The 25,874-nt window shown below is 41.4% G+C and overlaps 1 protein-coding gene across 17 annotated transcripts in view; it reads left to right on the plus strand.

Moving 5' to 3' along the window:
• CELF4 (CUGBP Elav-like family member 4) overlaps positions 1–25,874 on the plus strand; it is a 712,336-nt gene that overhangs the window by 391,464 nt on the left and 294,998 nt on the right. For all 17 annotated transcript variants that reach the window (XR_010443151.1, XM_064736702.1, XM_064736693.1 and 14 more), the window contains exon 3: positions 2,020–2,068. Coding sequence is in view for 16 of the 17 variants with exons in the window: in XM_064736702.1 (XP_064592772.1) it covers positions 2,020–2,068 (49 nt within the window). In the remaining variant the exon portion in view is untranslated. The remainder of the gene's footprint in view (positions 1–2,019; positions 2,069–25,874) is intronic.

Consider the following 25,874-nt stretch of genomic DNA (forward strand, 5'->3'; position numbering starts at 1 on the left):
TGGCCAACACCAGCCTGCTGCAAACACAGACAGCCAGAGGCGAGCAGCTCAGGGAAGCATCCAAGGAATTTGCCTTCATTGTCCTGCACATGAGAAGCAAGGTGGGGCTCACATCAGCTAAGTGTAAATGCAAAGACAGCCTCCACGATCAGTAGAGAGGAACAGGCACTGCAAAAGACCATGCACGGTTTATGCCTCAAACACCAAGTTCAAGAGTGGCTCAGAGTTACACTTTCCACACATTTGGCGTTACATGGCATTGAGTTCTCTCCTCACCTGTGTGGTGTCAGACCACTGAATGTGAGCAGCAGCTAGCCACTCACATATGGGTATAAAGGAGCCCTGTGGCAGGATATCTGTCCTGCTGCTGCTGCTGCTTCAAACATCACCCCTGCCCTGCTAACACCTTGTGGTACCTCTGTGAGCAACTTTGCAGAAGCAGGAGCTGATGCAGGGTTTAGCTATTACCAGATTCTTTGCCGGTTTCAGCTATCTGGGTTTTCTTGGATGGCACAGGCAGAGGAGAGCAGGAGCTGCTCAGTAGCATCTGTAGGCATGGATGCTTCTTTTGCAGAGTGTGAGTCCAACTGTAGTCATTTTATGGATAAGTACATTTTCCTCTAGAGACAACAATACAGCAGGATCTGCTGGGCTCTTCATCATCTTAACCTACTTGTCAGCCAGCTTGATAACTTGTTGTTACTAAAAATGTGTGCAGAGCAATTAGAATAAATCTAACTTATTATGAAGGGCTTTTCAAAAAAAAAAAAAAGGGGGAAAATTAGGAAAAAAAAAAAAAAGGAAAAATGAAACTAATGGCCTTGCTGCCCAACTATGATTAGCCACAAATAAGGGATGGATTAATTCCCTGAAGGCATTCTGTGATATTCATCAGCCAATTTGTGGTCTGACTTTACTGGGAAGACATATGTTAGGAGATTCCTATTGCCTGCTGACCTCATGCTCCTTGTGATGCTTGTTTGAACTTGTACTTTCTTTGTTGGTTGACAAATCAAAAAGATATTTTTATTCTGCTCAGAGGTGGTCACACATAGAAAGATATTTTGAATATTCCATCTGCACAGGGTATTGATTGCTTTATGTGACAAGAAGTATGAGGCAGGAAAAGGCTTTCAGACTAAATTCTTAGCTGGTTCTGATCCAGTCTGCATCCCTGGCTATTGACAGGAGGGGTTTACCCTCATCCCTGTTCTTGAGGCTCCCACATCATGTTAGGCACTGCCAGTGAGGAACATTGTGAGCATCTGTTGCCCTCTCTCCTGGGAGTGAGCAGCTCTGGGGATAGTGATGGTCCCCAGTGATTGTGTTGAGTGAGAGAGGGATAATTTGAATAACAGAAACCTATTCACAACACAGTGGGCAAGGTTTTTAATCCTACTCGTATAGGGGTATGAGAAAGGAAAAATATATCTGAAAAAGCAATAGAAGGAACATCTGGTCCTCTACCACCAGAAAATTCTCAGTATCCAATACTCCTGCAGCATGTAGACAAGTTAGATCCAAATCCTGGTTTGAAATGGAGTCTGCTGTGTCACACATGACTATCCTACTGAGCTAACAGTAGAAGTGGAATTAGCTTTTCAATTTCCTTCCCATCACACCAATCTCAAGAAATTTTTGCACTTTAAGTTTCACTGGTCCTGATGTTCTGACAAAGCATTTTTGCTGTTATGCACCAGTGTTTCCAGGGGAAACTATTAGAAATTTTAAAAGTTACATTTAAAATTTCATGACCTGTGTGAAATGAGTCAGATCCCTCTCCCAATGTGATTCAACAAAGCCACTGTCGGGTAACAGGAGTGACACTGATTTATTTGCCTCAGACCAAGCCGCAGCCTGCACTGGTTAGTTCTTTGTTTACTAATTGCTTTTTTCCCCCCCTTGTGGAGTAAATTCTGGTGCTAATTATGATGCGCAGTAAAGAAGCAAAGCAAGCCTCTGTATATGAATGTCTGACTCCTCCATTAATTACATGTCTGTCTTTGTTCTTCCTTGCAGATGAACAGACCGATCCAGGTGAAGCCAGCGGACAGCGAAAGCCGAGGAGGTAGTTGACTGCATTGCTTTCAGCCACAGTGCTAAATATAATTGTTGTCTCTGGCTTCTCTCAGGCAATGTGCTGATCAATTAGTAACGTAATCACTGCCAAAGAAATTCCCTCCACAGCAAAGATTCTCTTTATTAAATCTCCTTTACTTCGTCTCACTTTCCTCATATTCAATTATTATTTGATTTTAAAAGGCAGGCAGGTGCCAGCGATTGCCTGAGAAACAAATAACTGCCTCGTTAAGAAGTGAAGCATCAGGCAGTGACTTAACAAAGTTTAACAGCAGTGGACAGCAATGGGGGTTTTTTCAAGCCCGTGTCAGGCTGAGCTGTAGATGTGTTTAATTTGGTTAGGATAAAGCAGAAATTCTATGGTTCCTCTAACCATGTTGTTTCTGCATGCACTCAAGTAACTCTACTTCTGGAAAAAGCAAATTCTGAGCTGGCAGAGTTTTCTGCACCTGTATCAGCTTATCTGGATAAACCTGTTGTGGAAACTGAAGACTTCTCCCAGACCCTGGGAGTTATTCAGGATTTGCACAGGTATAGCTGAAATCAGGAGCTGGTATTTTGCTTTTCCATTCTACACAGTGGATTTGGAAGGCTTTGTTAAGTGATTGTTCAATAGATCACCAGAGATGAGGTGTTTCCTGTAAAAGGTTTTTTACCTGAACTGATGTGGTGATACTTCACCGTACTCTTCTAATAGGAGCCTGTTTGTCAGATCAAACACACAGATCACTGAGAGAGTGTGAGATGGTCTGTTATGCTGGATAAATTACCATCCTGCTATTTTTTTCTTGTGTCTGTACATTTATATATATATACACACGCATATATATATAATGACATGTTCTCTTCCTCTCTATCCCTATCTCTTTGGGAAAAAAATAGAGAGCCTTTTCCTCATCTTTCAGTAAAAACCTCTAGTGCTTATGCATCTGATAAATGTGGGAGTAGATTTTGTCATTTAGCAATGATGGGGCTCTTAGATGTCTGAAAACTTTTCAATTTCCACCATAAATATAAACTCTTCTTCATTTGTGGGATGACTATCTTTGTGCTGGCATTAGTGGAAATCTCCGGCAACAACTACTTAAAAGGAGAAAAATGCCTCACAGAGAAAAGGCACCACGTTCTCTCTCTTTTCATTTGAAAGCTGTGGATTTTAGGGACTTTGGCTGTGTCAGTGTGAGGCTGAAACTCTCCAGTGACTCAAGCTGTTGGGAGAATTTGGATGTAGCTTGTAGTTAAAGGGTTGGTGTTACAGGCTGGTGAAACCACAGGTCGAAATGGGCTCTGTAAGAACTGGCTGTGGTGCTGTGTTACTGCAGAATAGGAGAAATGAATGCTGGAAAAACACCATAAATCTCCATCAGAGACAAATACTTCCCTTTCAGAACCTCTCTAAAGAAAATTTGGATGAATTTGCTTAATACAGGGTGGAAAGTACCTGATGGGATCTGGCAAGTTCTGCATTCAAGGGCCAGGGCACATTTCTGACTTGCAACAAAGACGCATCGCATCCTCCAGCATTGTCCAGTGGTTTTTAATAGAACCAGGTCAATTTCTTCCCCTTTCCCTCCTTATCTGATGATCTGGCTCTGTGTCTGAGTAGGACTGGGTAAGCCATGGGCAGTTGTCAATGCCAATCTCCTAGAGGAAAATAGAAAGGCTCAGCTGCCTGGGCAAATGAGGGGACATTAAGCACATTCCAGTGGAGTTCGTGCCGACAGCGAGAGTGAAGGGAAGGCCTTTTGTCCATTTAATTAGACATACCAAAAAATAATAATTAGGCTGGCCAATTTGCCTAGTGCGCCTACAGGGTATGTAGCTCCCAATCTTTTTCTTTTTTTTTTTTTTTCTAATGCAAATCAGTAATAGAGAACACATGCCTGGCTTTCTGGGGAGGGTTTTCAAACTCCTTTGCTAAGAGCAGCTGCTTTCAGGAGCAGTGGTTTGAACTGCAAAGGGCTCCAGTGGCAGCTTGATTCCACATTATCCCACCCGTGGCCCCCTCCCCATTGTATTTTAGCTAATTATCTCCTCGTCTTACACAAACCTCATCTTTTCCCATCCAGCCTGCTCCCATATTTCTCCTGTCAGTGGCGATCATAATGCAGAGGCCAAGCGGGTGCTCTTGTCATTGATGTGAAAGACACGTTGTCCTAATTCCCCACTGACAAGCTGCTTCTGGGCTGGGGATGCTCCAGGGCGGCATGACTCAAGGGCAGCTGTGGGAGAAAAGAACAATTGGCACCCAAGGGAGGCATTGTGTGAAAACTTACGTTCTTCAAGAGCCCACCGGTTAGAGCAGGCACGGCAAACAGAATGCTAAAAAGGAGGCCCTGTGCCTTAGGAGCGCATCAAAAGGCTTCATTAGGGCTGCAAGATAAAGGCCAACCTCAACAATAAAGAAATTTAAGTTGTGGCCTATTACACCCTGTCCCTCTATCAGGTTGGGACACAGGGGAGGAGAGGGGCTTGGGAGATGAAGCAGCTCTTCCACACAGCACAAGTCCTTGGTCTGCCCAAAATCTGCACTCTGGATTATGGGGAATACACACCTTGGATTAAAGGGAATTCTGGTGCCAGGCCACAATGCTAATGAAAAAATGCAGTGTTGTCTGGAACTGCAGCTTGCAAGGAAGTTTTTACTGAAAAAGGTGAGCAGCATTCTTGCGGAAGTGAGATTGTGTTTTCTTTGGAGACAAGTACTTGCATTTAACTGAAACAAAAATCTTTGAATTTTTCAGCAAGTTCTTCCACAAGTAAAAGGTGCTAAGAGTCACAAATTTATTCTCACCTTCAACCAGATTAAGCTCAGTTTTTCTTGTTGTTCTGGAGTCTGGATTTTTGTTTTTCAGTCTTTAACCCTCCCTGTGCCCTAATTCTCAGTTGAAATGAAAGTGAGTGTTAGTATTCAGTGTTGTGTGAGCTGGCATTTAGACTGTCTTAGTTTGGGAAAGTGTTCAGTATATTGCTGTCAAAAATTACAGTCAACCCACCAAAATGGATATGGTGAGTGCCGCTTAATAATTTTTCTGGGTTTATTATTTTTTGTTAATATCCAATTGTACAATGAGCAAAACAAAGCGTGAAAACCTTTTAAACAAAAACTGGCATTATTTACATTTGCCTAATCCCATGGGAAATAGAAATTAATGTGTCCTCAATATATTTCTCTAGGGAAATATTCTCAATTACTGGGAAAATTTTACATTTTACATTCCTGCTTGTTTGTTCATGTATGTGCATAGTCAAGATACAAAATATTCTATAGGGGTATTCCTTTTACAAAATGCTTCATAAAGTTTCAAATACCTGATCAGAAGATCAGAGTCCTTTGAGACTTTTTACTTTAACACTAACAGAATTGATGGAATATGACAGAAAATGAGCAATTCCATATTTTTTCATGAAAAATCAGATTGTGAGTCCAGGTTTATTAAGGATATCTTAGAAAATTCTTTGGCCTTTGTTTTGGCCATTTTATCTTGATTATATGGAAACTACTTTTCCAGAGATTAGTTAGTCTAATACAGTTTTAGGGAGGTAAGCTAGAACTCAACATCAAAATTTTGAACATAAAAATCCCAGCTAAACTGTTAGAATTCACTATCATTCTCGCCTCGGTGGAGGTGGTTTTCCTCAGCTCCTTGTCTGATATTAAGCTCTAAAAATAGCCAGCAGGTATCTATCACTTAAAGTTTCTCAAACTTGGAGAGTGATCTCAAGTCTGTTTTGTGGTTTGGGGCAAAAGTTTGGAGCCAATTCTTATTTCATCCACAATACCTCCAGCCCTCACTAGGCAGCTCTCACTGCAGCTGGCAGGGTTAACCTATGACAAACGCAGCCCCCAGGTCCCACTATGTTGTGCAGGCAGTAACATTTTTTAAAAGGAAAGGACTCTCCTGCTGCTCCAGCTGCAGCCCGTTAGTGATGCTTAGATGCTCCACTGCTCCCACATTCCTCTCAAAGGACAGAGGAAGGTCCGTGAAGGAAACCATGCAAAGATGTACGCCGTGTGCTATACCCTGGCTCAGTGTAAATGTCACCACCAAAATGTGTTTTGTGGTGGTTTTGGGGTCCTCCAGCCTTCAAACAGAAGGCTCCTGGAGTAAAGAAAGGAAAAGTAGAGAGAGGTTTAGGGTTTAAAGGGTGTAGTGTCCTGCAGAGAGAGTGTTAAGAGGTTTACAGGACAGACTGTGGTGCATTGTACTGCAGTATTTCTGCAGTATTTCTGCATGCAAGAAACCTGCTGAAGTTTCTGTCTGTGCTTTCAAGCAGGTTATCTTTTGTGCATGTTTGAGGGAGGTGTGTGCTGTATTGTCAGGACTTAGGACATCTCTCTGGCTGTCTTGAGCAGCTAAGACTTTTGCCAGGGGTCTCAGAGACCCTGGCACAGAGCTTAAAATGCTTGTGGTTTTGATTATGACTCATGGAGCAAGTTACTAACTTCAGATGAAGACTTGCAAGCTATGACAAATTAAGTAGAATAATAGTGAAGTTATCACAGGGTGGAAAGTAGATTTTGGGATTTTTTGGTATGGGGGTCCAGGAGGCAAGATGGAGGAATCTGGGTGTGTCCAGCCCTTCTCTTTCTTCTTCTTGGCCTCCATCTTCTGCTGTGATGTTGGCACTTACAGATTGGTTTAGAGTAGAAGCTCACTCTCTAACACAGGTGATAGGTATTGGAAAGTAGTTGTAAACATTGTACATGTAGTTTTTAGTATAAAGACATAACACTGCCCTGGGGGCAGGCAGAGTGCCTGGAACTGGCCTGCTGGATGGACCACGGCAGGGCAGGAGAAAATTTTTTATAGATAAGATGCAATAAACAACCTTGAGACTGAGAAATTAAGAGCTCTGACTCCTTCTTCAAGTGCCGGGCTGGGAAAAGAGACTTTCTAACTTTTCTCTGAGTCACTCTGAGTAGCTAAAGATCCTGACACTGTGTCATTTTTTGTTGCTTGGCAGCTGGAAGGCTTAGACTTTGTATTTCAACTAACTTGCAGTATTTCTCTACCTGTTTCTTGATGTGCAAAATCTGAAAAGTTTGGTCATGGTTTATTCCAAATTCAGAACAAAATATTCAAGTACTGAATTAGAGTTAACAGCAAAACATGTGCCTTGCTCACGAATGATTTTCTGCTTCTTGTTATACCCTTTACATCAGCTTGGTAATGATGATGGGGTCAGAACGGCCTCTCCACATTTTCTAAGTTAAATTTTCATTTAGGACAAAAGCCTGGGTCTAATTCTTACTTCAAGCAGGTAGTTTCTAACTTGCTAGCTCTCTGCTGTGGGTGGCAGGGCAATCTGTCCTAGGTCCCAGTAATTATTTGTTAGTCAGTTGTTTTCCATTTAACCAATCAGAATTACACAGCTTGTGCAGATGGCCAAAACCTCTCAGGGAGCTTCTCATCCAGGTACCAGACAGATCTAGGCCTATTTGGGGGCTGCAGTCAAGCAAGGCTGGTTTCCTTCAGCTTAGTTTGGCTCTATGTTGGTATAATAGTCCTACATGGAAAAATTTCCTTCCTCCTTGGAAGCCCTTTGTAAAGAATAAATTGGACACTCAGATCTTTAGACCAGAAAAGTCTGAAGACATTTGAGGATGGGAAAGCAGAGGGCAGCCTTGGCAGAGCTCAGCATCTTCTCTCCTGCCCTGCTGAAGGCTGGGCTGTGCCTGGTGTGAGCAGCCCTGAGGTCTGGACTGTGCGCATGCCAGAGCTGCACCTCTGCAGCTCTCATCTCTTCCTCAGCTCTGATCCACACGTGTTGTCTGCAACATCCAGCTCTTTAGAAGACACTTTACCAGCTGCTTCCAGTCTTTTACCTTAAAAAGAATTCCCACCCAAGAGCAGGAGGAGGGAATATCCTCTTCCAAGGTGGCAATCCTTACATACTGCCTTTATGTGGCCTGCCACAGCTTTTTCCTCAACTGCTCATATTTATTTTTTTTTCCTCTTGTGGTCTGCATACTCATTCAGCAGGAGTAAGCAGGTGGCACTGGCAAATTATTTAGAGAAAAAGATAATTTTGTCCCATCTCAGAGTTGGGGAAAAGATCTCAATGAACCTATCTCCATTAACTCTTTCCATTAACTCTTTCAACATCACAATGGGTGCAGTACAGCTCACGTTGATGTTTTGTAGCTCAGGTAGAGAATGGCACAGACAGGGGCTTGCAATGGTCACACCACACATCTCAGCCTTTGCTGAAAATGTTGTACTGCAGATGCTGACTACTAGTTGTAGAGCAACATTTACAAATTGTATGAGCTCTGGACTCAAGACTTCTGAAAAAAATAATTTTCTACACCCAGGGTCTCATATTCCCTCTTCTTTCCCTCAGTGTTTACAATAGTTTAAAGAGCATCCCTCTCCCCTCTTGTCAACTCTTGCAGTTTGAAAGGAGGTTCCCAGCTTCACGTCAAATCCTCCTCCTAAGTCTCATACGTCTCCCCTTCCAGATGTTTTTACTCAACATGGTCAGCTGGTTTCGACTTCTTTTGGGAGGCATTTGGAAAAAAATACTCCCACATTCAAATAAAAATATCTTTTTCTCCATCAATTACATATCAAATATTACCCACTAGAGCTGAATTGCATTATATCTGTGTGGACAGTAAAGAGAACAAATGACTGGTTAAATTTAAACCTAATATTCTGTTAAAAAGTCTATCACAAGTGAAGATGAGCTCATGAATGAAAGGGAAAAAATGAAAAAGAAAAATCAAGATTGAAGGCAAAAATCTTGATATTAAATTGGGAGGCAGCTTTCTTGCCTTAGAGGCTGGGGAAGTTTCAGGACCAGCAGCAAACCTTGGTGTCATTATCAGAGGCTCCCGAGGAATGGCTGCGGGAGATGCTGCAGTACTGGGAGAGATGTCAGTGCCTTGGAAGCCTGTTTGTCTTGTCATGGGCTGGGGAAAGAGCTGGGTCCAGAACCACAACAGCCTCTTAAAATATCCCACAAACTTGAGCATCAGTCTGAGGACATGTCCATTGGATTTTATTTCAGATCTGAACACCTCTTATGACCTGTGGTGTTTTTCCTTCAGCTCTAAGATAAATCTGATCCAGAAAGAGCTTTTCAGTGCTCATGGAAATCTTGTCTTCCTAGCTGTAGCTAGTTGTGGGACTGATTACAGTCAATGGAAAATCAAAATCTCTTGCTTTATTGTGGAATTTCAGCACTATGTGACCCTACTGACAGCTGACACTCTGCTGTCCTCAGAAAGCTGTATTTTCAAGCAGGGAGAGTGTACCAGCATGCAAATGGATCAGTTAATTCAAAGTGGCCCTGGATGACCCTGTTCACGCTCTCCATTCTCTGTTAAAACTTAATTCTGGGTGAGAAAAAGGGCTTCAGCAGATCCTCACGTGTAGTGTTTTATATTTGATGACTCTGCTGAAGGCTGATGTGCTCCATTCTGCAGTCAAATGTTGAAAGAATATAAGGGACATCAAACTTTTGTTCACATCTGCCCTTCCCATGGTGATTGAAATCAATGGAAGTGTGCCCATCAATAGGAACTGGAAAAGATCCACAGGACATTGTGTTCTAGTACATGTCCTAAGGACACCCTTTTAAAATCAAGTATTAGGGGAATAAAAGGAAAAAAACCCAAAAACCAAAAACCACATTGCACATTTTTCAAAAAATGTCTGTAACCTAACAATTTACTGACAAGAAGGAGGAGAGAGAGACTGGGGAGCTCATCTCCTCGAGGTTTTGATATTGGCTCTGTTTCTTGCTATGACAGAACTTTTGATCAGTTATGTAACTTTGATTCCCTTCTCCTTCACACCCTTCCTTTATTGTCTGCCTGGGCTGTGGTATGCTTTTATTTGCTCATTTCTTGTAGATAGTGCTTTTGGCATTCATGCAAAGGCTGTCAGTGTCAAAGGGTTAAGGCACCAACGAAAGCCTGTAGCTGTACACAGGAGAATGTGTACAGGGCCAGAAATCAGCTGCAGTGGGTAATCAAGAGCCCTCATACTGCAGTGTGATATTTGGAGTTTTCTTCAGTAAAAGGGCAAAATGGAAGAAGCAGTGGGAGGAGAAGAGTGGAGGAAATAAAAAATATAATCCTATAAAAAATCCTACCATTGTAAATACAGTTCAGCCTCCTGGGTGAACTCGGGGACACATAACAATCCCAGTATCCTTTTCTTAATGTAAAGGTTGCTTGTCAATGGGGTTTTATACTGAATTAATAATACATTTATATATACGCGCCACAATTAATTGCAAAGCATTTATGGCACTGAACAGTTAGAATGCATTATGATAATCACTCCTCGTGCATTGACTTTATTGTAAAGGTTTTGCTGATCACTGTAATTGGCTTGTTATTACACAGGAATATAATAACACCTCTCTGTATAGTAGTTTATAGCACATCAATAGCAAATGCATTCCCTTTATTGGAAGCAATGTGCATTTTATTAGAATACAGCTGAATAAGTGCAATCTGTGTAGACAAATGAAGTTTCTAATGACCTGTCTCACAAAAGAGTCGAAATAACAAGCCATTCATTATGTATTTTTTTCCACTGATGAACTTCTAGTTACGGTTACGCAGCCATTCCTTTAAAAAAAAGTAAGGCGTGTTTTTCTGTTCTTTCAAAAAAACATTTTGGGAAAAAGAAATGTATGGGCCATTTTTCTGCCCGTGTTGAATAAAGTAAGAGTCACTGATGCTCACACCTTAGAGATTTCATTTGCTTGTTGAGATTTTCCAAGCCTCTTTCTTGGCTATTTCATCTGACATTCACAAAGAATCAAAATGTCCTTACACTGAGTCCAAATGCAGCTCTTGGAGCAGTACTATTCAAACAACCCCTATGAAGTCACAAATCTGTTAGGTATGAGGGTCTTGGTGTTGTCCTTATTCCTGTTGAATGGGCACTTTTCCTTTGATTCACAGAGGCATTTCTATGTTTAGCAAAAAAAAAAAAAACAAAAAAAACCAAAAACATTAAGGTACCCAGAGTTTTCTTCCTGTCTGCCACCATTTCTCCAGATCTAAATTTCAGATTTTTCTGGAAACTTAGAGTGGCGTGAATCTGACATACACATGTAATTAACATGCATTTGTTTGTCCAACTATCCCCAAGTGTGATCAATGTAAATCAAGTGCCTAACCACTTCTGAAATCTGGGTAAACAAGATTGTTGTTTTCAGACCTGGTACAGTTATGCTGCTACCCATGGAATAAACTGAGTCCAGTGTTCAGCACATGAAGATCACCATCTTTCATCTTCAAACTTCCACCAGTGGTGGATTTTTGCCATAAACTCAGCTGATTAGTGGATGGGGCTAATAATGCCAAAGTTGTGGGTTTGATCCTCATACCAGCCATTCATTTAAGAGTTGGACTTTTGGGTGGGTCCCTTCCAACTCAATATTCTGCGATTCTGTGATATGTGTCTGCTTCTTCTCAACTGTCACATGTTTATCGTAGACTCGCTAATCTCCTTGACTCTCGAGTAATTCAGGGTATTTCTGGAAAGCAGGAGCTAGGAAATGTCTGCACCATGGGCAGGACTCTGAGCTGTTGGCACCCAGATTGGCTCAACCCAGTTTTGACACAGACAAACTTGCTTTGAGTGGGAGTTTCAGTGGGGAGGGTTTTGCCTCTTGCCTGCTAAGATTTCAGATTAGGGTGTCACAGCTTGCAAGAAGTTTCAAGACTCTGGAAACACTGGAGGTCAAGAAAACTTTTCTTCGTGACATACACAGCATTTTCCAATTTGCTATATATATTTTGCAGTATGTACATGAAATCAGCTTGGGAGGAAGAACATCTCTCAATGTAAATGATTTAGCTCACTGAGTAAACTGTATCTACTGCTTTTACCCAGAATCTCTGGGCCTCTTAGGAGCCCTACACTTAGGGACAGAAGAAATTTTAAATAGGGCAACTATGCCATGGTTCTTAGAATGTTACTGCAGACAGAATTCACTTTTTCTAGCTTTATCACAAAAATATTAAGCATACAGTCTAAGTTAGTAATCTAGTCTCCTCCTATGGACAGTGGAGAGAGAGAAGAGCTTCCAAACCATGATTCATCCTGTCCTAAGACAGATTGGATAAATGGCACTTCAAAGTTTCCCTTCCCTCTCCCCTCACTGAATCAGGAATGAACCTATGGCAATTAACTTAGATTTAGATATCTCACTTTTAGACACCTAAAGAGAGGTAAGATGAATCGCAACTTTCACCTTTTCAGGCCACAGTTTTCTATCTGTATCATATGAAGGATGATACTTGACTTTTCTGAAACCCTAGGCAAGATCTATGAATTAAAATTGCTATATAAAAACTATGGATTTTAGAAGTTTGAAGTTTGTCCTAAAAAGAAAAGGTATCTTTTTTCATTAATGTGTTTGCGTCATAATATCAGGGGAAGAATAGAAGGGATTGCATCCCTATCAGCCTGAGCAATAGAGATTATCTGATCAGTTTTAATTCCTCTTTAAAGTCAATTTCCATTTTCATTTTTTGTATTTTACTTTGCTACCACTCATAAGCTCAGGACAGAAAGTGAACCAAAAATCCTCCCCAAAACCTTAACATTAAAAGTAGCGATGTGCAGCATCAGTGTCTTTAAAATGTGTTTTCATAATTAAGAAAAGTATTTTTATCTTTAAAACCAGCTTGCTTTGGAATCTGTGATAGAAAATGAATATGGCCCCTTGTAATATCATTTGTAGAGAGGTAATTTTCAAGGCAGCACTGCACTGAAACATTTTCCCCCAGGGAGGATAAACAGTTGGCTTCAATTAGTGAGGGACTGTTTCCTTTCTTTTCAATTTTAAGGACAGTCTTGCAGCTTGATCCTGCACAGAGGAAGAGAAATCTCTACACAGGGCAATAGACTGCAGCTTGGAAGACTGAGGCTTAAATTCTTGCCTTGCCACAGATATTCTCCTTGACCTTGAAGAGGTTACTTAGGATCAGGCTATTATTTTCACTCCATCTCTATCTGGTGACTATTATTACCTTTGACTGTCTGAATATACACGTAAAATTGGCCGAACATCTTGCTCTGACTCCAGTTTCCTTCTATAAAATAATATTGGTGCTGCAAGGATACATGCATTAAAGATTATTAGGTGCTCAGGTTCTCTAATCATTAGTTCCACAGAAATAACTTGGTTAGATAAATAGAGGTGTTCAAAAGTGTCAAATGTGTTTCACTGCTCAAATCTCACATAAAGTCAATGGGCCTTGGGTGTCTAAATATTCCCTTTGAAAATCTCCCCAAATAATGATGCTCTTCCAAATAGTTGGAGCCAGCTTTGTGGGGCTGATTCCTTACACTTTTACGATGGAATCAACTCCATCTTTCTCCCATAGGAGAAGCTGCCTATGGATACTTGTGGAAAGTGAGGAGGACATGTTCCATGGCAGGGCAGGCTTGTTTCATAAAACAAGTTGAGACTGCCCAATGAACAGGACTGGAAAAGTGTTAAAAATAAGGGAAAAGTAACTTAAGTATCTTAAGAGTTCCCTTAGTGAGGGAATGCTTTCTTTTTTGCATCAAACCTTAAATGCAGGGATTGATAGTTAATAAAATACTTCCTGCCCATGAACTGCCATATGAATGGTAATTAATTCCCAAAAATCTTTATTTTATCCATCTCTAGAGTCACTGATAAATGGCCAGATGCATTGATTACTAACCACAATATACTAACACTTCCAAGCAGACAGCCAATTAACATGAAATTCAATTGCCACAACCTGAGGTACATTGGATGCATTGCTTTCTTGTTGGTTTTTTTTTGCCCAAAATGATTATGACTATAATTATTGTTATGAATAGCTAATGAAACAGAGGTGCGGAAGAGTGGGCCAGAACCACAGGAAAGGGTGAATCAAGTTTGTGTGAGTTTAATGACTTTAGAGATCGGACTAAAGCAACACAATCTCTCCACTCCCTAGATCAGAAATATAATTATTTATTATTTTTCTTGTGATAATGCCTAGAGGACCAGCCAGGAATGACAACACCAGGCTCACTGTACAACACAGAACAGACAAAAGTCCTCTCTTCCCTAAAAATATAGTCTCTAAAGACAACGAGAGGCGGTGTGTGGATACAGAGGTGTCATACAATGTCTCCCCAGGTGACACAAAAGGAATTGTGCTGGGTTGCACAGTTAGGATCGAAATTAGTAGTTCAAGTCAGGGGCTGAGGAGTTAGGGTCTTCCCAGGGTAAGAAAACAGTAGGATGGCCTTCAAGCAAAGCTCCTTTTGGTGACTCATCTTTTGAAGCAAAGCAAGTGACATCATGATGGCACACACAAGAGCCTAAGCCAAGAGCAGCACAGCCTCCTTCTTGAGCATTCTCCTACACTCTCACACCACAGGGTGGGTGAATGTGATCACACCAAAGGCCAGACAGCTGAAAAAAAATTATCTCAGGCTTAGCAGATATCTGAGGGACACAAGAAGGAACCTGTTATGCCACCATGCCACTCGCTACAGAGGAGGCAGCTCAGTGGGCACCATGGTAGAAACAAGGGTGCAAGGCTATGGATGTCCCCAGGTACCAACTGTATCTTTACAGAGAGCTCTTCAAAGGGACCAAGGGCATCTAAAACAAAACAGAGGTCAAAAATCATGTTCACAACAGAAATTCTAATCCAGGGTCCGCAATGAACTGAATTTATCCCTGCCTCTCCTTGATCTCAGTATGTGATCCCACAGCCTTCCCGGGTATTACAGGCAATGGGGTTTCATTAGAGCCTCTGATGTTTCCTTTCTGAAGTTTGGACTTTGAGAGAAAGGGCCAAAGCACTGGAGCTATAGCCATTCTGGTGTTTCTCTCTAGATAAAAAGGAAAGGAATAGGGTTTAGATCTAGATGAAATCGTTAGATGTCATTTAACCTTCTGCATAAACTGACTGTAAAATTTCACCCAAATGATCTGTGCTGAGACTTCTGGCTTGTATTTGACTGAAAAATAAAGAAATTTAGCCAGAGAATGACTCTTTTGAGGCTTCAGTACAACTTTGATATCAAACAGGTTGGAATTGATATGAACCTTCTAAAAAGCTTTTAATAATTCAATTTAATTAGTAAGGATACATTTTGGTGATCAATTACATGTAACAAGTAGAATATATTTTTCCATCAAATACCTAAATATGCAGGCCTTCTCCAGGTTCCCCCACAAAAGAACAAGGGGCAATCTTTTCCTGGGGCAAAATTTTCCAGATTTTTCTAAAGAGACCCTTGAAAAAACACAACAAGGTGACTCTCCTAAAACTGAATGGGTGGAAATATTCATGTTTATGGACAATGGAGCTCATTCAGAGCAATAAAAGGGAAGTCTCCTGGAAAAACAGATATTCCCTGGCAGAGGATGCAATCTGCATGGCTCCTCCTGTGTGGTCCCAGTGCTGTAATTTCCTTCTTGCCACATGTCCATACCAACACAAATGTTTCTGCTTCAGTTTCTATCTTCCTATTCTGACCATGTGCCAAAGAGGTGAGACATGTTTAGGGCTCTTCAGAAAGTTATGCTGTCCCCAACTCAAAAGAAATGTCTCATCTGCCTTATCCAGTGACCACAGAAATGGTTGTTTGCATGTCTGCAGACACTGTGGAGTGACAGAAATTCCATGGGCAACTTATCAGGAGACAGAAATCCTCCATTTTGCAGACATCAGTAACATGGTGACCTTTAACAACATCGCAAGCTTTCACTCTCTCTTTAAAGCATTATATCCATCCTTAGGGAAAAAAACTTGTAGCTAAGGATTGAAATCAGAAGTGGATCATAATTCTGGCTGTGCTATTCAATTGCCCTGCTGTATTTAGGATCCATTTATTTCTAGCTGGGCTTTTTTTTTTTTTAATTCTGTCTTGAATCTAAAAAAAGAAGTGACCAGGCTGGCAGTGACATGTGATTAATAGATTGCACCTTTAGAAAAAGTTAGCAGAAGGAGATTAGCATTGCAGCCTATTATTTATTAATTAAATGCAGACACCCTATTTATACCAATGCTGATGGCATTAGTTCACTTCCATGCTTTGGGACTGCATTATCCATCCGGTCTCCCAGCATAGTAATGTTTGTTACTGAGCCGGTGGATGTTGCTGGGCTCCTTCTGTCACTTGCTTCTGTTATCAGCAGGAAAGGACAGCCAAGAAGTTAAAGATCCAACCTGAACATTTTGTTCAAGTGTCTGCTCTGTCTCTAAGAGCCTGAGTTACCTTGGCCATATCTCTGGGCTCCCTTGGGACACCACTGCTTGCTTTCTACATCTGTACCTCCCCATAGCTCAGTGTGCAGTGAAGATTGAGCATGCAAGGCAGAGTGCTGTGTGAGACCTTTCCCATTGCCTACAGGAGGAAGAATTACATTAGTGGGCATATAGGTACCTGCTGCTGCTATTTCAGTAAGCAGAATGGGAAAGAGTTATCACAAGTATTGTTATTTAGCTGCGCCAGGGTAGAAAATTATACTTCACATGACTCTCGTTTGATAAGCTTGTCCTCCTGCCTACAAAGTATTCAAAGGAAAGTTCTGAAGCCTAATACAACCCTGAGGTTTCCATTGTTCCTAGCAGCTGTTTTTAAGATCCTGCCTTCAAATGCAGGAAAAACAGCAAATGGACTGCAGGACTCTTCCTGATTCCACCTCAGGGCAATGCCATGGGCTTCTCCGTCACAGGTTAAGCTTGGGACAAGCAGATTGCTGTGAAATGGCCTTCTCTTGCACCTTGAAATAGAGAAAGCCCTAGTGGTGCATGACACACTTCTGCTAGTTTTAAATCAGGAAATAGCTCTTTACTGCCTCATAAACAACTACATGGCCTTTGGTTGGACTACTGTGGTTGCATGAGCCAGCAGAACCAATAGAGCATATATGTTTTGCCTTCAGAGTAAAAATGGGAGCTCAGGAATCCTCACATTCACCTGTGGGTATCCTTGAAAAATGGCAGTTTGGGTGTCCATAGTCCAAATGACCAGCTACTCCTGCAGAAACATGCATGAATGCTTAGATTTGGTAGGGTTTTTTAACAAGTTGTGATATACGTATCTCTTGTGACTGTGTCTGGCTCTTTTTTCACACATTAAAGGACAAGTTAGATGCATGAACTAGTCTCCCAACAGCATCTTCTACTTGTAAGCAGCTGCTTTGCCTCTCATCAGGATGATCTGCAACCAGAGCAGGCAGTCTGGTCATGAATAGGTTTAAGGTTTTCTTTCTACTCTGGGAAAATTCCTAAGTCTACAGATTTACAAAAATAAGTTTTAAAACCATGGTGAACTCATGAAACTATTTGGGCTTTGATTCAAAACCCTCTCAGAATGAGACTTCTGGAGTCTGAGTAGGCTTTGGATCAACACCACCATGGAAGTGTTCCTCCAGAGCAATCTGAGGACCCGAGCCTTAGGCATCCTCCTACCATCATTTTGGTGTTTGCTTATTTGAATTTTTGTCAGCTATCATGTTCCCTCGCTGAAAGCTGAGCACTGTAACAGCCAATAATTAAAAGTGAATATTGAAGAGTCTTTCAGCATTATCTACACCATGATACAATCTGAACACATGCAAAAGACATTAAAAGATGAATGAAGAGAGTGAATGGGCTGATTTATCCTGGACTGTTTCTCACGGTGTGAAGTCTGCCTTTCACAGCCTGATGAAGTGCAGAGACAGTTAGTGGATTTGCTACCAGGAAGGGCACACATTCATTTCCCTTCCTGCAAATGTATTTAGAGCTGAAATTGAGCATAGGGAAAGTTAGAGCCAAAAAAGCAACCACTGAAAATGCAAACTATCGTTTATTTTGGCAAGCTGGTGTTAAAAAGAATAAGTTGAGGGTAGTAGAAACTGGCATAGAAATTTTACAGAAGGATTTCTCCCTGTGTGTGTATGCTTCCAACTTGTTGTTTTTTTCTTCTTTTTTCTGCCCTGCATTTCTTGTAGCTTTCCACAGTTAGACATTTCTTCCTATGGAAATTTATCAAATACTGTACCAGTAGTGAACATACCCACTTCTAACCTTAGACAAAAAGAGAGTTGTATGCAAAGTGAAACTGCAGTTCCTCCCCATCCCCACTGCTGTAGCAGTAGCATAAAGCACCTCGTCTTTAGTCAGGTAGAGAAGAAGGGCAGAAAGATGGATTTAAAATGGATGCTGCCCTGCTGGATGATGTAGATATATTAGCACTTCTGCATCTCTGTCAGTGACTCTCAAAGCCTCCTTCAGATGTAATCAGCCTCTTCACCTTGCCCAGTGTATGAATAAGGAAACTGAGGAACTGTGACTAATGTGATTGGGAACAGCACATCACTACACAGCTTGGAGATGAAGTCACGTCTTCTAAATCCTGTTCGGTGCCCTACTTAAATCTGGTCTTCTTCATTCATTTTGCCCTCCTTCCCTCCCCCAGATTTTCACGAGTCTTCTGGGTGCTGTAAATGTGCTATAAAGTGAATCAGAGGGCACAGGAGTGCATGGGGTTGGGGAGTTTTCAGGGGAATTCCCTGTGGGTCCAGCCTGTCAGCACCATAGCACCCACACATTCCTATGCATGGGGAACACCTTGCTGCTGGCATTGCAGGAAACAAAGGAAAAGGTGTTGCTATCATGCTGGAGAGGATGTAGCCCCATTCCTGACCTCCCTGCACCCTCTGTGCTGTAGGAATTCATCATCACTCTCCTGTCAGTTATATTATCTCCTGCATGCAGCCGTACAAACACGCAGCATAACACATACAAATATCTGGTCACAAAAGGCTCAGCAACAGCTCTGACCAAATAAAATCCCCCAAACAGACAGTGAGTCAGGATATTGTCCTTTTAAATCTCCTTTGAAGGTTTCAATTTTTTCCCTCTTTTTATGTAAATCTGTTCTACCTACACCACACAAATGCCAGGAAGTCTTAGAACAGTAAATACCCCTGCAGCACAAACAAAAATCATGCTTCAGAAAAATTGTTCGGCTTCTCAAAGCCACGGTCTTGCCCTTTAAAATGAAGGACATGCTTCTGAAAAGCTCTCCTTCTTCTCCAGACCTTTGTTTCCAGCATGTTTGCAGCTGTACCACCTTTGCCAGTGATGGTATCATAACTTCTCAGGTTCAGCAAGGACACTCAGCCCTGAGAGACATTAAAGTAATGTCTTAGAATTTCAGAAAGTGTTTTGCCATTGAGTTAATATTAAAGCAACATCTTCAAAAGGCAATATGAAGCAATTTGCTATTAGTTATCCAGTCTATTGGCTAGGACCAATAAAATCCCTGCTCCTTCTTGCCAAAGGAAGTCAGATTTGTACAGTCAAGCTGTTTGTATGTGCCTGTCTGGGCCCATCTATCAGTCAATCTGTCAAGGGCTCCTCCTCTGAGCTTTGAACCCACTGGGTAATTTAACCTGTCGTTGATGGGGTGGAAGAAGTCCCAAAGCTACTGTGTTCCTATAAATTTCATGAAAATAGGCAGCCATGCAGAGCAGAGGGTTCTCATTAGTGTTCATAAGCCCATCTTTTATTAGACATCAATGAACTCATGGGGGTAGGGGCACTGGAAGAGGGTTTACACATTCGGCTGCCCATGAAGCAACTTGTTTCAGTGTGTGAGCTCTGATACCCTGTCAAGAGGCCTCCTGTAGTAACAGCTTCTTGGTTTTAACAGGATGTCAGACAGATTTCTTAGCTCCTTTCTGCTGATTTCAACAATGCTTCACACAGCAGAGAAGTCAGCCTGCTGGTTGCATTTCCCTTCCCTCCTCAGCCAGAGCCACTGGGGAGAATTTCTGCACAATGTTTAACAAGTAGCACAACATCAGAGGTGGCTGCTTTTCAGTGAGGAGTACCTGAAGGAAACAAGAAAAACAGTACAGTCTTTTGAAATTTTTCTCTATAGCATCACAAAAAATAATACTCAAAAATGAACAGGTATCTGTTACTCAATCATATCTTCAGGTCGTCCAAAACAGACTTCAGATTAAGAAAGGTGTGTGAACAAATCTTAATTTCATTTAACATTGTTCAGATGGACTCAATTCCTCTTCCAAACACTTTTGCATTAGTAGTGTTGATTTTTTTTCTTTGTTCTGCAGAATAAAGAAATCTGAGCTGTTGCTCAAAGCATCTGGGTTTAAAATAGGAAAGCACACTCTGAAGCAGACCTCAAAAGCTCCAGATAGGTGGTAGTACATGCAGCAACAGGAGAGATGGTTCTTCAGCTTTAGTTCTGAAATCCCTGTGCTGTCCTGGGTTGATGTCAAATCTCTGGCCATTACCCAAGCATATCTGTGGACAGAGGTATGTGGATGGAGGTGTTCACAGCATACAGTGTAATGTACTACAGACAAACCATGGGTCTCTGCCTCTGACAAAGAATTTTGAGGTAGATTTGATATAATTTTGAGGAAGATTTGATATAACTTGGCTAAAAAGTACAAGGAATAAATGGCACTAAAAATATATACATATACATATACATATACATATACATAATACATATACATATACATATACACATACACATACACATACACATATATGTGTGTGTACGTAAATAAATAAAAAACCCCTTTTTTGGCAAGAACAGTGTTGAACAACGACTGAAATGTACCCCCAGCTGATATCAGTCATATGGAAACTTATGTTTCAAAGAAAAGCAAGTTAAAATTAACGTCGTGTCAGAGCTACTGCTTTTCATGAGCACCAGAAAATTCTCCATCCTGTTATTTCTGCAGATCAAAATTTTTTTACATGTGTACTTACATTATTTGTTCTCATTGTAGCATTCTGGATAAAGGAAAAGTCAGTTTAATTCCTCCTTTCAAAGAAAATCACACTAATTTGAATATGTGGATTGCATATAACTAGGTACTCTGTGGGATGTGTGTGCACATGCATTGTTCAGGTCCTATGCCCTTTTAGATTTTTTTAAATTCAGTGGCAGTTTTACAGAAAAATTATTGGGTTTATTTTCAATTTGTCAAAGTATTGGATTTTTTTTTTCTTAGACTTCATTTCTATAGTCTCTTTGCTGAAAGTAAAAAATCTTATTTTCTTTCTTTCTTACCTTCTTTATTTCTTTTGGTTTTGGCTTTCTTCCGTTCTTTACCTCTTTCACCTACCTGCCTGCCTGCCTCTCTCGTAGGTAATATCACCATAATTTCTAGAAGCTATAACAAGCAGGCAAAAGAATAGGATCAGCCTTTCTTCTTTTTAAATGGTGGTGACTAAGCAGTAACTCCACATGAGTTCTTAAAAGTCAGTTTGATTTACTGTGGGGTACATTAGAGCAGGCTCTGGTATACATTATCCTGCCAGAGAAGTTGTTTATATGTATGGAAGACCAATAGGATGAAGCTGGAAAAAAGGCTGGTTTCTGTCCCTCCTGAATGAATGCAAAGAGAAAACAGGAGAGAAGAGACAAGGAGGAGGAGACAGTTCCACCAGGAGGGCATTTCTGCTTGCAAGGATTCCGCCCAGAGCTCTCTCCTGACGTGGACCACCCTCTGTATAGCTGGAGGTGTGCCCAGCGAGGAACCAGACCAGGGAGAGCACCCTGGCAGCAGGAGGTTTGCCAGCCTGGTCTTATGCAGCAGCTGAAATTTATTTTCTGAAGGTAGGACCCCCTTCTGTGACCATTATTCACCCCAGCCCTTACAATGTAATTATTTGCCCCTAATAATGTTGTTTTCCTCATGTGAAACATCATGCTAGGAGTCACATGAGGAGTCACATAATACCTGTCTCAGGTATCTCTTGTGCTTCCTGACTTCCTGAAGAAGCAAGTCAAGAGGACAACAGAGGTTTGCAGCATTGCCTGAGCCTTTTGACTCCTTTTAGCTTTGCCTCTCTGTGGGCAGAATGACCTGGGAGCAATGTCCCAGCCAAGCAGGATTGGATTACGGCCTTTGCAATGCGGCAGCACAGCCAGCACCAGGGGAAATCACATTTTCACTCAGCTGATGTTAAAAAAAAATAATATTACTGGTCTTGTTCTCTGATATGCCATGAGGGTAGTGTCTACCACTGTCGCTGCACACCACTATTGGTGTCCACCCCTGTGAGATGTTCTGTGATAAAGGGACAGAACCATAAATGCATTGAGTCCATACAGCAGATGAAGTCTCTACACCCCCCAGAACCTGGCAGAGCTGTCTGAAATAACAGGGGGAGAGGAAATAAAGAGCTTGGAGCCTTGGGAAAGTTTTGTAGACCTCCTTCGCACATTTCATGCAAGTTCTTCTTCCCAGCTCCCAGTCTAACAGTGAGCCTGTGAACACATCACTGAGCCAGGAAACCAGGAGCAATACCACAGCAACCACACTCCCTCAGGCCATGCTGGGCTGTGCCTGTCCTGATATTGGATGGAGCACATCATTTTTTTAGTGGAAATACTTATTTCCCAAGCCTAAATTATCCTTAGTGTTTTTGAGACTAGATTTTTACTGGTCAGGCTTTAGTGTGGTGTTAAGCCTCCGATAAATTTTATTCAGATTGCCTGAACAACTTTTAATAGTTCCTATTTTTCACTCCTGGCAGTAGTCCTGCAGAAGTAGTTTGTTCTCTGTGCTGAAGTGCTGAAGTCCAGGCTTGCAGCCCCAGACCCTACAATCTCCTCCATGGTGACCTATGATTGTTATCCTTGCAGTTGAAGGTTGTATTCATTTCCAAGTCTCTTGATTTATTAAGGATGAAATTCAGCTGGGACTTGGAAAAAATTCTTTTACTCACTTGGCTTTTGTTGCAGACTTATTTATAAGACCAGGAATCAGTGAGTACTTTGAATCTGGGATGGGCAACATTCCTTGATTTGGATAGCATTTTGTCTTCTGGTAAAGTAAGCAATGAGCTAGACAGATAAAAAAAATCTGAAATTATCTATCCTAGTGAAATTCTTTGCTTCCTTATTTTTGTATGTAGTATACATAGTTATCTCCCTCCTCCAAATTGCTCAATTTCTATAATCCACTAGAAAAATGCTCCATCTGTGTGGGCTGCGGATTTGTCTCTCTTGCCAGGATCAGGCTTTCATTTTAATATTCTTTTTAATTTTTCTCTTGAGCAAGGATGGAAAACATACCTGAAGGTCTCACCTGACACCCAGTACAGATCATGTTAACACTACTGTGACTATCAGCGAGCCTGCAAAGTTCTACAGAATGTCTGGGTGCACACATGCCTGTTGGAGTTGAAAGGACAATCCTGGGAAATTTTGATCTTGTTATTGATAAAATGCAATAAACTATTATTACTGAAGTGTAACCCTCTAACTGTCAGAGAAGTTGCTAGTACAGAGCTTGCTAAGGATTAATATCTATGTGTGTGTGTGAGTGTGTATCATGGTGAATAATAATAACCACTTTAGTCAGGTGTTCTTTTCAATCCTTTCCTTTATATCAGCTGTAGGTTTTAATATTTTTTTCCCTTCAGGGGATATTTAAGCATGTTAGCTAAAAAGAAGTAAAGCAAATGCAAAACCAAATATTACTTGAAAACGGCATTCATTCCCAATGGGTTGCTGCGCATGGAATTTATCTAGCTTTTCTGTGTGTCTTCAATTATTATTATTTTGTAGAATTTAAACAGGGACATTCGCTCCAAGAAAAATAATATCAAAGATGATCCTCTGGCTCTACTGTTCATAAGAAATGTCTTTATCCTCATTTCCTCCGAGGGGAAAATAAGGGTCTGAGAGCCATTGAGTTTGGATTAATCTGGATCCATAGACTGAATACTTTCTCCCTCCATTCTCCAATGCTCATTTCCCTTCTTCCCTTCCCACACACTCATCTACTGCAATACATAACAAAAACCCATTGAAAGTGTGACTCTGGGCTTCAAGCCACACTCATCCCTGAACCCAGCTTAATCATGCTGAGGGAACATTATCAAGATTTTGTATTTCAATTCTCTGGAGGTTAACCTCCCTTTACACTCCCAACACCAATTTCTTTTTGTTTTAAACAAAACAGCTATCACATAACAGGTTTTCAACAGTGTAAATTCCAGTTTTGCCTCTGTAGTTCATCAGAAATTGTGTGCCAGATCTGAAAATGTCAACTGGACACAAAAACAAAACCAATTGGCAAAACAGAGAGTGCTGGTCCACATATGATTGCTGACTAGAAGGTTCACACATGCCCCAAGGAGCCATCTGGTGAATGCTCTACAAGAAGAATGTTTGTTTCACCCTCTTCCCAAATAAATTTTACTCTTTCAAGTATGGGAGTTAATCAGTCTAAGAGAGAGGCATTAGTCAATGAAACAGTTTTCTGAAGAAATCCTCTTTGTTCAGAATTTTTAAAAATTGGCTGGACAATGAGCTGCTTGAATATGGGGATTCATTTTGCTCCATCCAGGGAGTAGAGTGAGTGTGTGGGATAGAAGAATTAATAAGTCTTTTCTGTTGCTAATTGCTGTAATTTTGAGAAAGAAAATGGAGCGAGAGCATTGCAGCAAGAGAGCCAAGAGACCCGAGGACAGGAGGGGTAAACACTTGTCACTCTTAATCATACCCTCACAGTCTTCTGACAGAGGGCTGCGCAGGGTACAGACAGCTCACCCAAATCCATTTTCCCCACCGGCACCGTCTCTTTAGCACTCACTGTGTTAATTAGCTGGCCTGCTCTGTTCACACTGGAGCTGAGCTGCAGCAATTGCCACCTGAGGGAGAGGGGACGCCGCGCCCGGCGCCAGCGACCGCGCTGCTCTGCTCAGGGGCGGCTTCCAACGGGGCAGCTTTCCATCATTCCCGGGGGAGCAGGGTCTGTACAGCTGGCAAACAGCAGGGTCCTTCCCTCCCCTTGGATTTCCTGACGCTGTTCCTGGGGCTTGCTGGTCTCCACTGGAACTTGGCGAGATGCAGTCCAGTCTCGGAATTCATCCCTGCGACCACCTGGGCTCTGGTTCTGCTACAGGCCTGGAGGAGGGGGGATTGTTTCTTTGTTTAATTTTAAAGTAAGGTTAATGTCAAGTAAATCAGTGTTTCTTCTAAACTATCCTTGTCCCCCCCCACCACCCCCCACCCCCAACTGTTTTCCAAAAAGAATTAAAAAAAAGAGATTTCAGGCTGAACCAAACTGAGTCCTATCCTTAGAAGGGAGGATGTGTCAGCTTAGTACAGGAATAAGTGTGGCTCAAGGGAAGGAGTGTCCCAGCCAGAGGATTGAAGGTTGTTATACAAATTAATGTGGTAATTACAGTATCATCTGGAGAAAGCAACTGTGACTGTGTCCCTGTTCTGCTAAGTACTGTAAGCACTGTAATAGAAGAGAAGTCCTGGCATGCTTATAATCTCAGCAGACAACTCAAAAGGGAAAAAAAAAGAAAAAAAGGTCGTTTATTACTGTGTCATAGATAAGAAGCCAAGGCCCAGAGAAATTTTAAAGGTATTATCATCACCAAGTCACCATCACCTCTGGTGTCATTTTGCCTATACTATGTGCAAGACTAAATTGAAATTCTTGACAGGGGAAAGGGATAGCCACAACTGCCAGCAGTAAAAGACATTTTAATTTAAAAATGAAAATTTCTGCCAAATTACTTTTTCTTTAAAGTTTCTGAATAATGACTGAAAAGGATAAGAAAAGCTCTTCCTTCTTCATTCATCCTTTGTTTGGGAGAAAAGGGATGTTATCTTGAATTCCAGAAGAAAGAATAGATAGAGAGGACTCTTTCTAAACACAAAAACAAATCCTCATGAAAAAAGAAAATCAGGACTGAGAACAAAAGAAAATCAGGACTGAGAACAGACAGCCAAAATTGTATTTTTTGGTTAATGAAATATGTCTTGGTTCAG

Source organism: Zonotrichia leucophrys, chromosome Z (assembly GCF_028769735.1).
Source record: "Zonotrichia leucophrys gambelii isolate GWCS_2022_RI chromosome Z, RI_Zleu_2.0, whole genome shotgun sequence".
NCBI classification, from domain to species: Eukaryota; Metazoa; Chordata; class Aves; order Passeriformes; family Passerellidae; genus Zonotrichia; species Zonotrichia leucophrys.